Here is a 12,001-nt window from a genome sequence, read left to right as displayed (position 1 = left end):
TTTTCTAGGCTTCGGGAGCAAGTTCTGCTTGAACCTAGCCGACCGTTACGGAACCCATTGACATTCCAAAACAATATATACACATAACTATGTATCTGTGTGTGTGGGTGTGTGTATATATGTATATGTATGTGTGTATATACATATATATATATGTATATACACACACACACATAATCAGCCAAAATCAGAGAAAAGGAACAGGGATTTAATACCTTTTTTATGCTTATTTTTGTCAAACATGTACTTCTTTCATACGGGTGGCTTTTACAAGGCAACTGCCGTCATTTAATGTTTTCAATTGTAATTGTCTAATGGAAATGTTAAGATTCATATCTGATTAACATTTTTAATAACTTAGAGGAGATTTTAACTTTAGTTATTTAAATTAGGTAAAATGATTGTACCGAATTCTCTGTCTAAAGTTTATTCAGGGGTGATTTCCCTGATGTGTGCATAAAAATCAAGGTCTCATTTTACTGATGCATAAGTCCTAGCCCGAGGAGACTAGGTGTATGCTTTCAGATAAATAAGGAGATACTCCAATCAGTTTTCCCCAATCAAAGAAGCCATGTCATTTTACTTTTAGAAACATACTAGTGGACTCAATATGGGAATTTTCATAATAGCTCATACATTTGTCAGCCAACATTAAAAAGTAACCAACTCCTCAGGTATTTGTAGTTTACCCTAAGCTTCTATAAGAGAGTAGGTTAAAAAGAAAAGGGTAGATAATCTTTCTTATGCAAACTTTGTTCTTATAGTTTGTCTTTCTTTCATTTTTTACTTAGTAGCATCCTCCACACATTTGTGTGCCTGATTTGAAGGGAAGCTGGGGTGCCCAGCAACTTTAGCCTTTAAGTTTCGGTGTATTGATTTGCAGATTAAGTAATGCTGGGAGGAATAAAAAAGGGAGAGAAACATGGAACACAAAGCATTGCAAATTCCAGTGCTTGGGCTTCTGCTTCTAAGGAACTCCAGTGGCTTCAGGCTAAGTGGCCATTTTATTCAAATGCTTGCTGTAAAAATCTGAAAACATTCTGGCAGGTGCTCCTCTCCTCGGCAATTCATTAGGTATCCAGAATTCTACAGTGTTTAACTGAAGAATTGGTTATGTTTTGATCCTCGAGTGTTGAATATTCTTCTTTTTGTTTGGGAATGGGTTTGGGGTTTTGTTTGTTTCTCGTTGTTTTTCTTTTTTATTCCTGAAGCTTACCAGATATGAATGGCTAATATTCCATTGTTCTGCTTATTGTAATGGTGAATGCTTTAAGAAAAAAAAAAGTGTAATTTGCTAAGAATAATTCATGATCTGTTTATGCGATAACTCCTTTTTGTTACGATTTTTTTAAAAAAAGCTATTTTTGTTAATGTAAAGTAAATATTTCAGAGCAAATTTTTTAAACTTATTGCACTAAATACAGGCTCTGTACAAAAAAAAAAAAAAAAAGCCTCAGCATTTTATCATTCCATGGAAGAAGAATCTTTTGAAAGAAAGCATTGCCTCTTACCATAATTAGACAGTGAATTAAACCGGTATTATGGAAATGCATACAATTAATGTCACTAGGGCTTAATAAGCAGCGGTTTGCTCATGTGCTTGCTTTCAAAGGGTTAGACCTTTAAATTGCTGCAAAAGGTAAATTGTTTTTTTTTCTTTTTTTCTTTTCTTTTCTTTTTTTTTTAGTATCCGTGTTCTTTACTCTAGCTAGGCTAAAATTTGCTAAATGCCTTGGTTTCTTTTCAAAGCTCATGTAATATTTCTGATTTTTCAGAATATTTGCAATAAGAGTCTGGATTTAAAAACAAAAACAAAAACACACACAGTTAAGAGCTCATATCTTGGCAAGACCTGGGAAACCAACATTGTGAAAATAGCTATTTTGAAACAATAATTCTCCAGAAGTTAACATCTAACATCGCCAGACAGTATCATTGTACTCTTTTTGTATCATTTGAAATGGAACAAATATAATTATGTAACTAACAATTATCCAAATAGATGAGAGAGCAAATCATGTAAGAAAATCCAGAACACCTTCTGTTTCCTAGCCACACAGATTTGGACATTAAGAAACATTGGGAACTAAATTTAGGATTGGAAAAGTTTGGAAGATGAGTATCAGAACAGAAGACATTCTAGGAGCTAGCTATTTTAGGAGATGTCCCTCCAAAGTGACCTGATGGAAGTCTTGAATTTGGAAATTAGGTTCTACTCACTTGGACATCCCAGCATCACGGACTCTTGCTGCTCCCCTGTTCCATTTGCTCACAATCTCAGCTATTTGGAAGCCACAGGAATGCTTTCTAATTATCATTTGCAACTAGAACTGTAATCAGAAAGAAATTTTGTATTTTTGTATAACTTGATTGTGTGCCATTTTATATAACAGGTCCTGTTTTACAAATAAATTTTGTTTTACTAACGTTGTGTTTAGAAACGATGATCTATGTGTAACCATGTCATTTGAGTTCCAAATTAATTGCCAAGCTGTGTCCCCTAAGTAAATTTGTGTGCCATGTAAGCAGATATATGCATCTCTGCATCTATATGTTGCACAGGCACACACAGAGAGGTATTTAATATATAGAATGCCACTCTCATACGAGCTTCATTCCTTGATACATTTTATAAAGCCTCACAGAGGCTTTTTAGCAATATCTCAGTGTTTTGAGGTTATGTTTGGATGTTCCTGCTGCCTCTTTCATTCATTGCAAGTCATTCTTCAGCTAGCTCTGGGCTGCCTTACTGCTATTCGCTCATTGCCTCCATCTTCTGCCCAAGTGAGAGGAATAGATGAAGAACAAAAATTTCCTGTGATATGTGGTGACCTGAGTAATTTTATAAGCCATTGCCTCTGTGTTGTGGTTTTTGTCTTTTTCTGTGGTGGATCTTCAAAATTGTGTTCAGTACTGACATCTCCAGAGTTATGGTCAAGGTCCTCTATTGTAAATGGTGATCGTGGTGACCAGAGTATCATCACTGTGGGTTCTGCCATCAGGAAAAGGCTCTGGTACATGATTTTTTTTTTAAGATTTTATTTATTTATTGGACACAGAGAGACACAGCGAGAGAGGGAACACCAGCAGGGAGAGTGGGAGAGGGAGAAGCAGGCTTCCCGCTGAGCAGGGAGCCTGATGCAGGGCTTGATCCCAGGACCCTGGGATCAGGACCCTAGCTAAAGGCAGCCGCTTAACGACTGAGCCACCCAGGCACCCCTCCGGTACATGACTTAGACTTTGCAGGCTCCTGTCTCAAGAGTGAGTGCTGCTGTAATATAACATGGAAGGGAAAAGGTTGTGTTTCAGTATAAATCCAAGAGACCTATCTTCTATGGGAGGCTTAACCAGTACGTTAGGTAAACATTAGGAATTTAGCTAGGGCATTGAGATTATATAATCCTTGCATGGATGAGCAGCGCTCAAAGTAGGTTGTTCCTTTAAACCATTTAATGCAATGCTTAATGTTTAGGATTAGAGCTTCTATCCTATCCTATAGCATGATTAAGTCCCACGTTACTGCAATTTAAGTAGCTTAACTGTGCATTGGTCCCCAAACGTTTTCCATAATCGTTGGGGAGGAGGCATTCACTGAGTCTCTTTTAAAATTATGCTGGAAATAAGTTTTTTCTTTGTAGAGATGTTCCCTTACTCATATTTTCTTTTTTCAGCAAAGAACGTTAAGCCGCTGATTTCCAATACCATTGACCTTGGTGTCTGTCAAGGGCCCTTGTCTTTCCAGGGCAGTTTCAGGATTTCATCCCAGTAGGAGGTAGTGAAGAGATGATCCCTTCCTTTATCCTGGTCCTGAGCTGCTGCTCTACACCAGAGTAATGCTTCTCCCACCAGAACTGCGGGCACCAAGTATCAGGCCCTGTCAGTGCCTGCGAAGCTTCAGCCTTTTCCACCATGCACCAGTACTAGCTAATAAAGGCCATTTCAGGAGCTCCCTGCCCCCCAACCCACCCCATCTGCAAAATAGGACTATGGGGTCAGTTCCAAAACCAGAGCTGCCAATTATGGTGACCTAAGCATTTTATTTTATCTTTGGCCAGTAACCTTCTCATTTGAATTTCTGGAGTTTCCAGTAGCCTTAACATAGCCTGTGAGAAGTTACCTTCAGAAAAGTCTTTAAGCTTTCACCTTTCAATAAGTTCTCTACTGCTCTTTTATTGCCACTTAAAACAAAAACAAAAACAAAAAAAAAAACCCTGAGAGTCTGGAGGCTTATCAATGCACCTGCCACAGTTAATTTCTGTTTTCTTTTCATATATTCCATCTGACAGATAGGAGTGCTCTAAAGGGCTTGCCTAGAGTTGTTAAGACGTGGCCTGTGACTATATATTGGAAAATTGCAGCTTCGTGAGTAAATACACATAAAGCAGAGATTTGCGTATTATAAATTCACAGCATAGACTGCCTTTTGCTTTAAATGCATATTCATGTATCTTTGTGTACTAAGGATGCATATTAGCCCTTTTGAAAAGTAGGCACTGTTCAGATACAGGGCTGCTTTTGGAATTAGCTTATCTTTGATTAGTGGCACAGAGCCTAAATTTTGAAAGCAGGACCCTTGAATGTGCCAAGAGAAAAATCTAAAGCTTGTAACAAACTTCAAAAACAAAACAAAAAACTAACTTTGTTGTTTACACTTGTCAATTTAAAATAGCACACTTTCCCCATTCAGATTTCGTAAATATGAGCCAAATTCTTATTCTATTCTCCACATTTTAAGAGGAAAATTTTAATCCAAGATTCAAATCTTTTAAACTATCTTTCTTACAGAAAACTTCAAAGTTTTTAAATTTGGGAATTTCTGTGGGAAACCTTTCTATAGAAATACTACAGTACCTTTTCTTCCTTCCCATCTTCATGATTTTTATCTGTGTAAAAAAATACAAATGATGCTTCAGTTTCAGTATTGCATGAACAGTCATCACTTTTGTAAATTACATGGACAGGATTTAAGGTTGATATTTTCTAAAGTAATTCATTAGTAAATTTGTGGAAAAGATGAAATTATTAGAAACCAAAATATTAGGCAATTTTATTCCATTTTGATACCCAATTTTACAACTAAAATGATTTCCTGAGGAATAAATAAATGTTCCAGGCCAGGGCATTCAGAATAATAAAGCTTTTAGGTTACTCAAAGTCTAGTCAAGATCTAGCTGAATATGAAAATATTGTAATTCCCAAATGTTTCAGAAATTTTTCACTTTTATTTGCTAAGACCTGAATTTAATATTTGATATTCATAAGCAGGTTCTTAGTCGTTTGAGAGGACTATGGGCCCCTTTGAGAAGCTTCTGAAAGCAATGGACTATCTTTCTCTCAAATGCACATAGCACATTTATGAACATTTAAAATGGTAATAGAATTTTAGGACCCTCCATCTGCCAGCCTCCACCCCACCATCCCCTCAGGGCCTAATGCACACAATCAACGGGTGCTCTGAAGTTGGTTTGATAACATGTTTTGAGATAAGGTAGTGATTAGGCCTTCACTACAAATACTTATAATATGGTATTTACCAATTTCTAACTTGGGATCATTTGTATAACCTGAAGACTTAGATTTACTACTAGCTTTGGAAATAGAAACCACACTAATCTGAAAGAGCAAGAAAATGGTCAACACTGAATCCTCAAGACAGTAAGATTTCATTTCTTGGAGGTGTGATGGAGTGTGCCGGGGAAGGATTTTGGCAAGCTACCCAGTTATTTCCAGTGGATAAGAAAATCCAAGAAGTGAATAAGGAAGGAATCCTTACAATTATCCATCTACCAAAACACTTGATTCTTTTTTATTGTTGCTCAGATATGACAAATGTTATCAGTAGATCATTGTCTAAAAGTATATCAGTCATCATGACCAAGAGCAGTTGAAGATGATGAGAAATTAGTAAACTCAGTATAGTTCACAGTTGACAGCATTTTAGTAGAAAATTGGAGGAGCAGATGCTGGGGTGGGAGGAAGGGAATTCAAAAGGTATTTTTCTCCCTACTTAACTCAGGGAGGTATTTCGTTGTTTTGAGTGTTCTCTAGTCACCCACTACAGCAGAGCAGTCTTTGACTACTCTGCCAGTGAGACTGTGCCTCCACTCCCCCACATCTACCCCAGCTTCTTTAGGGAACCATGTGGATTTCTTCACATCTCAACCTTACTATTAGGTAAGGGTGCTGTATCTACATGGAGGGCCCTCAGGGCCCTTAAAAGAGCAGACAGAAATCCTTAAAGGAATTTGAAGTTCTTTTAAGATTTGATTCTAGTGAGTCATGATTTGTAGTCAGACATCGAACCGTTACCTACATTTTCAAGCTGAAGAAAGCAGTGGGAATCTCATAACTGGCTGGAGAAGAAAGGAGGAAAGTCAGCTCCCTCCCCCACCCCACATCTCCAGAAGAGTTTTAATGAACCTTCTACAGTAGCAAATGGAGAGACCGTGGGTGGAAATTCCCATAACTGGTGAAAAAGGGCCTAAGTCCAGTGTAAGTATCTGCATTTGATATTCCTTTTCTTGTAGACGTGTATGACTTAGAATGTTCTGATCTTCACATCTGAATCTGATCCACCCACCCCGTCTGGTTGGAATGTAGTTTGAGTTAGTTATTTTTTTCAGGAATTTGTGTTAAATCATTCTGTGTGAGTAAAAGTAAGGACTGAAAAGAAGACTTGAATAAATGGACACGGAACTGAGAGGAGCTCCAGCCAGCATCCCACAGACCATTCTACCTGCCACTAGAAAATGTGAGCACTCTATTTACCGTGTTGATCATCAGGCCAGGATTCATAAATTGTGTTAGATGCCTCACAGGGATGAGACAATAATAGGACAGAGTTGGGGGCTGATGATTTCAGAAAGAGACTCTTAAGTAAATTTTCCCCATCCTCTGGGTTCCAGTAGTCTGTGCTCAGAAGTTCTTTTTGGTTCCTCTTGTTTTTGTGCGAGTTTTGATTTTCGGAGACTTAGCATGCGGAAAGTTACCTTACTTCTGTGTTGCCTTAGTGCTACAAGATTATGTTGTGTTGCTGAGGTTTCCTGACTTCTTCCTTCCTATAAAAGGGTATTGGGAGCTCCATAACGAAAAGAAGTCTCAATGGTACTGTCTCAGAATATTCTTGACCACTGAATGCACTTCAAACAGGTCTTGTACCCAATGAGGTAAGTTCAGTGGGTTGTTAGCTGATTTGATTATAGGAGGAAAAACATTACAACTAACAAACAAAAAAGTAGGGGAAAAAGTGTGGAGGGCACCTAACAAAATGACAGGGGCTCTGGTAAAACAACCAAAGACAAAAGCATATCTTCTGAAGACCAAAGGTCCAACTTTAAGTACTTGCTGGCACAGCCCATCTGAACTTGAGGAGTTTAGAATAGAGCTCCTAGAATAGGCAGCCGAGCTTTAAGGTGACTCAGTGCAGTAGGGACCTGCTACTGATCTCTCAGGCTCTGCACCTTATATCCAGTGTCAGGCCAGCCCAGCGTATGGGGTGATATGAGTAGAAAACACGCATCAGTGTGTCTCGATTGCTCACTGCTGTGTGATCCAGCATGAGAAATATGTTGTGGTGCCGCATATTTCTCAACCTGATGCCTTTTTTTGTCTTTGTCATTTTCTTTTGCCATTTGCATCCTATTTCATAGTGTCAAAGTGAATTTTTGTATCACGTCCTGTCTGTCCATTATGAACTGTAGGATCACAGTTCCAGCCTTCCATGAATTCTGTAGTTTGGGATCCTTTACCTGAGTGTTATTTTGAGCTTTTCCTTATCCCAGTGTCACTACACTGTATTCATTCAGGTGGGGAAACAACATGTAGGTGCTTGAACATGCCCCACAGACACGGTGGTAGCCCTACTATTTGTGACTGTCATTATTGACACAGTGCAGACTTTACAGACAGAGCATTATGCTCTCAGAGGACTTTAAAAATATGTATATTAAGCAATTAACTTTCTGGAGTTATCAAATCTTGCTGGGAAATTAACTTCCAAGAGCTCTGAATTGGATGGAATTCCATCTGGCTTCAGAGTACAATGAGCCTATATGAAATGGAGCTTTGAAATGTTTTTCTTGTGCAGAAATATGAACTAGAAAAAAAGTGCTGATCCAATGCTAAGTTTTCTCTGTGTACTGACTCAGTTGCCAGAATTATAATGAAAACTGTATTTTAGTCTAACAAATGTATAGAATTTTTTATGTAATAAATAAAATTTTATAGGAAAGAATGTCATTGTCTACTGTGTTGGAACACTTTCTCATGCCCAGGGTGGTGATTAATAGTAGTGGAAGGGAGGAAAATAATTTTCCCCCTACCCTTCTGAGTTCTTAGTTGAGACCCCCGTAACAGAAGACAGATTGAGAGAAAAGCACGCAGGAATTTATTAACATGTATACCTCATGTATACATGGGAGATACCCAGGGAAAATTGAGTAACCCCCCCCCCAGGTGGCCTAGAATTCAAGCTTAAGTACCATTTTACCAGGGGAAGGAGAGAGGGGTGAGGTAGGTCTGTTAGGGGAGAGGAGATGATTCTTAAGAAAGATGAGTGAGCCCTTAGAAGCATAAAGGAGAAGTAAGTTTGTGAGCGAGTTTGCCTGAGTGTGTGTTCTTGTCTCCTGTGATAAATTAGTTCTCCCTGGTTGATGAACCCTCCCAAGAAGGGAGTTGATGACAATTGAGTTCCTTTTGGAGGATCTGTCGTCAGGCAGATAAGGAGAGTTCAGAGAAGGCCTCTTCCTGCATTTGCTATTTTTCAAGTACCTACAGTTCAAAATGATCAATATGACAAAATGGCATTTTAGGGGTGGCATGTTTTGAAATCCTATAGTCATATTTTGGGGTGGCATATTCTACTCAATAGAGAGTGATCCTGGGCAACAGCTTGGCTTTAGATTAGGTCATTATGCTGCCAGGGTTCCCTAGAATTTCCCAGCTCTTCCTTTCTAGTGCCTCTCAGCATATCCTAGGGTCCTTGAAGTACAAAATATAAAAGGGCTACAAACTAAAGAAGTACAAAGTTCATCCGCTGCCTGACCAGGCTTGAGTCTGAGTTGCCCTGTGAATGTTAAGATTGCAACTGAATTAAGTCATTAGGTAGAGTAGAAAAAAACCTGTTGGGTAAGGTTTACAATGGAAAACACTTTTGCCTGGTACAGTGCCCTGCACATAACTTGAAGCCTAGATCTGTGCTCAGTTAGTGGCTTTGTGAAACTGTGGCATGCCCTCATTTATGCAGTGGCTGTGCCCCATTAAAGCTTGGAAAAATCAAGCTTGTTTGAAACGAATTGTATTTTTAAATGATACTGAGGACTAAGGAAGGGGATGTTCATAAGTGGAAGATCTTTTGTAATACCAATAAACCTCTCCTAATTTGTTTCATAATTTTGGACTTTGTTTGAGAGGTTGCTGTACAGACTGCTTTTCATTAGTAAATGTGAATAATGCCCAGATCATAGTCCCAGATGTTTGCCTATACCATCGTGCCCAAAGTTGTTATAGAACATTTGTGAGGCATCTCCAAACACTGGAGGTACTTGACATACTGAAGAATATTAATGTCTAGACTGTTAATTCTTTTTTTTTTTTTTTTTGGTGGTTCTGATGCAAATTTACACAATTTCTTGTTCTATAGCCCACCTAGTGATTAAAGAGCCTGTGAAAAGCCTCAAATCACCTAAAAGGTACCCAGAATTTTTTTTTCTCTGTTTGGCTGTGGAAAGTATACTCTGTATTCAATTTCAAATTTTAGAAAATAAAGAAAAATCTGTAAGATTTCTTTCAGGAAGAATACTATTTGTGCGCTCTAGGTTAATATGTAAGTTAGGATTGGAATTTGAGCTTCAAATAGCTGTATAGCTCAAAGCTCTTACAGGTGTTGAAAGGTTCAGAAAGAAGCCAGTGTCCTATGAGAATCTTTGGCCTTAGGTCTAGTACTGCGAAACTAATCAATGCCTCTTCACATTATTTTTTTAGTTGTGGCAAGTAGCAGTGAAAGCAAGAAGTGCCTTGTGCCTTTAATTTGATATTACACATTTACTGTTGAAATTCTGAGAAAAATAACTTTAGAAGATGCACCTCAATTAAATTTGGGTTTTCAGAAAATGCAAAGCTAAGCTATTAGACCATTTCATGGACTTATCAGCAATTTCAATAGAAGTCTTAAAGCTTTCTAGATAGTTATAAGCTCCCTGGACAGGTATGTCAGTCTAGAGGCGGCGTAAGGAATTGCCTTCAAGGAAAACAAAAGGGCTTTTAGTCATTCGTACTCATCATATAAATTTGCACTTGGAGATAGGATATTAGGGATTTGGGTTTGATCTGTCCATCTGCCAGGAAGGATTCTCACAGCTTACAAAATAAAACAACAACAAAATTAAAAATTAAAAATAAAAGGCAAATGAAAATTGAGAAAAAAAAAATTAGCTGTATAAGAAACCCAAGGATGAGCATAAGACTGAACTGCTAGTTTTCCGTCAGTCCTGCAAAGAGGAAATCAAGAAAGGTACATAGTCTTACATGTCTAATGAAAGGAAGCATTGACTAGAACTTTAATAGGAGTGACTGGTCAGGTATTAAAAATGAGCTATATTTAATGACTTGGTATAATGTCTATAGTCAATGAAAAAGGGATAAAGCAGTATTGACAGCCTGATCTCATTTATGTAAATCAGTATTTTTATACATTTTTAAATGACTGAAGGTACAGTAGATGCAGTTCTGTAAGCACTGGTAGTTAATCGGTTAATTGAAAATTTTGGTTCATGGGAAGAATCGTTATTAATGAAAAAAGTTTTTAAATACAAGTAAATATTCATTGGCTAATCTTTAACATAGGTATAGTTCTTTTTTAAGACTGACTCCTCTGAAGTTGTCTGTTGTCTTTTTCTGCTTTAACCACACCAATAATGTAACCACCTAAAAATGTGATAAGTCAAATATTGTTTTTTAAAAGTGGGTCAGGAGTTTAGACATGCTTATGAAGCCAGCTGTGTATGGACTCCCAGATTTTTTATAATTTCTTTCCATTGTTTGAAATTCTCACACACACATAATTTGAGAGTAATATTTTTAGTATCTTTACAGTCCTTCCAAAGCATTCAACTTAGTTTTCTTTGCAATTACTCTTTTCATACTCATTGTTTTTATCAATGTGTATAGTATAATCATACCATTAGAATAAACACTGCACCTGGCATAACATGTTGAAATAAGCACACCTGACTCTTGCTAAGTATATTCCACTGATGCTGAGAACAGAGTACACGTGTCCCCTGGGAACATTCAGCCTGCTGTGACATCAACCAGTACCTTCTACAGGGGAGTGCAGAATGTCAGTTAATCTGGCAAGATGGTGAAGTGGAAGTCAGCTAAGAAAGCCACCCTTTTTACATCAAAATGATAATTATGGTTATCTCTGCATTATGGGATTATGGGTGATTTAATTTTTTCTTTGTTTATCTGTATGTTTAAAATATTCCTCTATAGTTTCTTACTATGAAAAAACATAGTCACATTAAAAAGCAAATATTTAGGTAAGTATAATAAAATGATAGTAACTAAACCCATATGGTAATAGATTTAATGGATAGAAGAGAGAGTTCCCAAAACAAATTATATTTTTATAAGAATTTAATAAAAGCTAAGGATATACCTCAAATGAATAAGGAAAGAAAGAGTTGATTTAATAAACGGTGTTTAGGACGATTGGCTTTTGGTTTGAAAACAAATCTAAGTCAAATCCAAATGGATTAAGGATTTTTTTTTTAATTAGATGAGGGAAAGATCAGGGGAAGGAGTGGGAGGGACTTAATAAATTTAGAAGGATTAGGTTAAAAAAAAAAAAAAAGCATAGACCGCTGGGAGTTGGTAAGATCCATGTCTCACATTTTGTGGAAAATGTAATAAGTGAGGCCCATTTCGGATGCATTTACTAAGCACATCTACACAGTGTGCTGGGTGTGTTCACTTTAATTCAACAAGCGTTTCCTGAGAC

At 37.4% G+C, this 12,001-nt stretch overlaps 1 protein-coding gene across 3 annotated transcripts in view; it reads left to right on the top strand.

The window, feature by feature from the left end:
- SLC44A1 (solute carrier family 44 member 1) overlaps nucleotides 1–12,001 on the top strand; it is a 188,953-nt gene that overhangs the window by 144,313 nt on the left and 32,639 nt on the right. For 2 of the 3 annotated variants that reach the window (XM_045780739.2, XM_045780741.2), the window contains one exon: nucleotides 9–2,426. The exons of the other annotated variant lie outside the window; for it this stretch is intronic. In XM_045780739.2, the coding sequence (XP_045636695.1) occupies nucleotides 9–32 (24 nt within the window). In that variant the 3' untranslated portion in view covers nucleotides 33–2,426. Of the gene's footprint in view, nucleotides 1–8; nucleotides 2,427–12,001 lie in introns of those variants that run through there. 3 annotated transcript variants of the gene reach the window in all.

Source organism: Ursus americanus, chromosome 18 (assembly GCF_024610735.1).
Source record: "Ursus americanus isolate L20-20 chromosome 18, mUrsAme1.1.p, whole genome shotgun sequence".
Classification (NCBI taxonomy): Eukaryota; Metazoa; Chordata; class Mammalia; order Carnivora; family Ursidae; genus Ursus; species Ursus americanus.
Note: the sequence above shows the minus strand (reverse complement) of the source record. Positions and strands in the feature narration are given on the sequence as shown.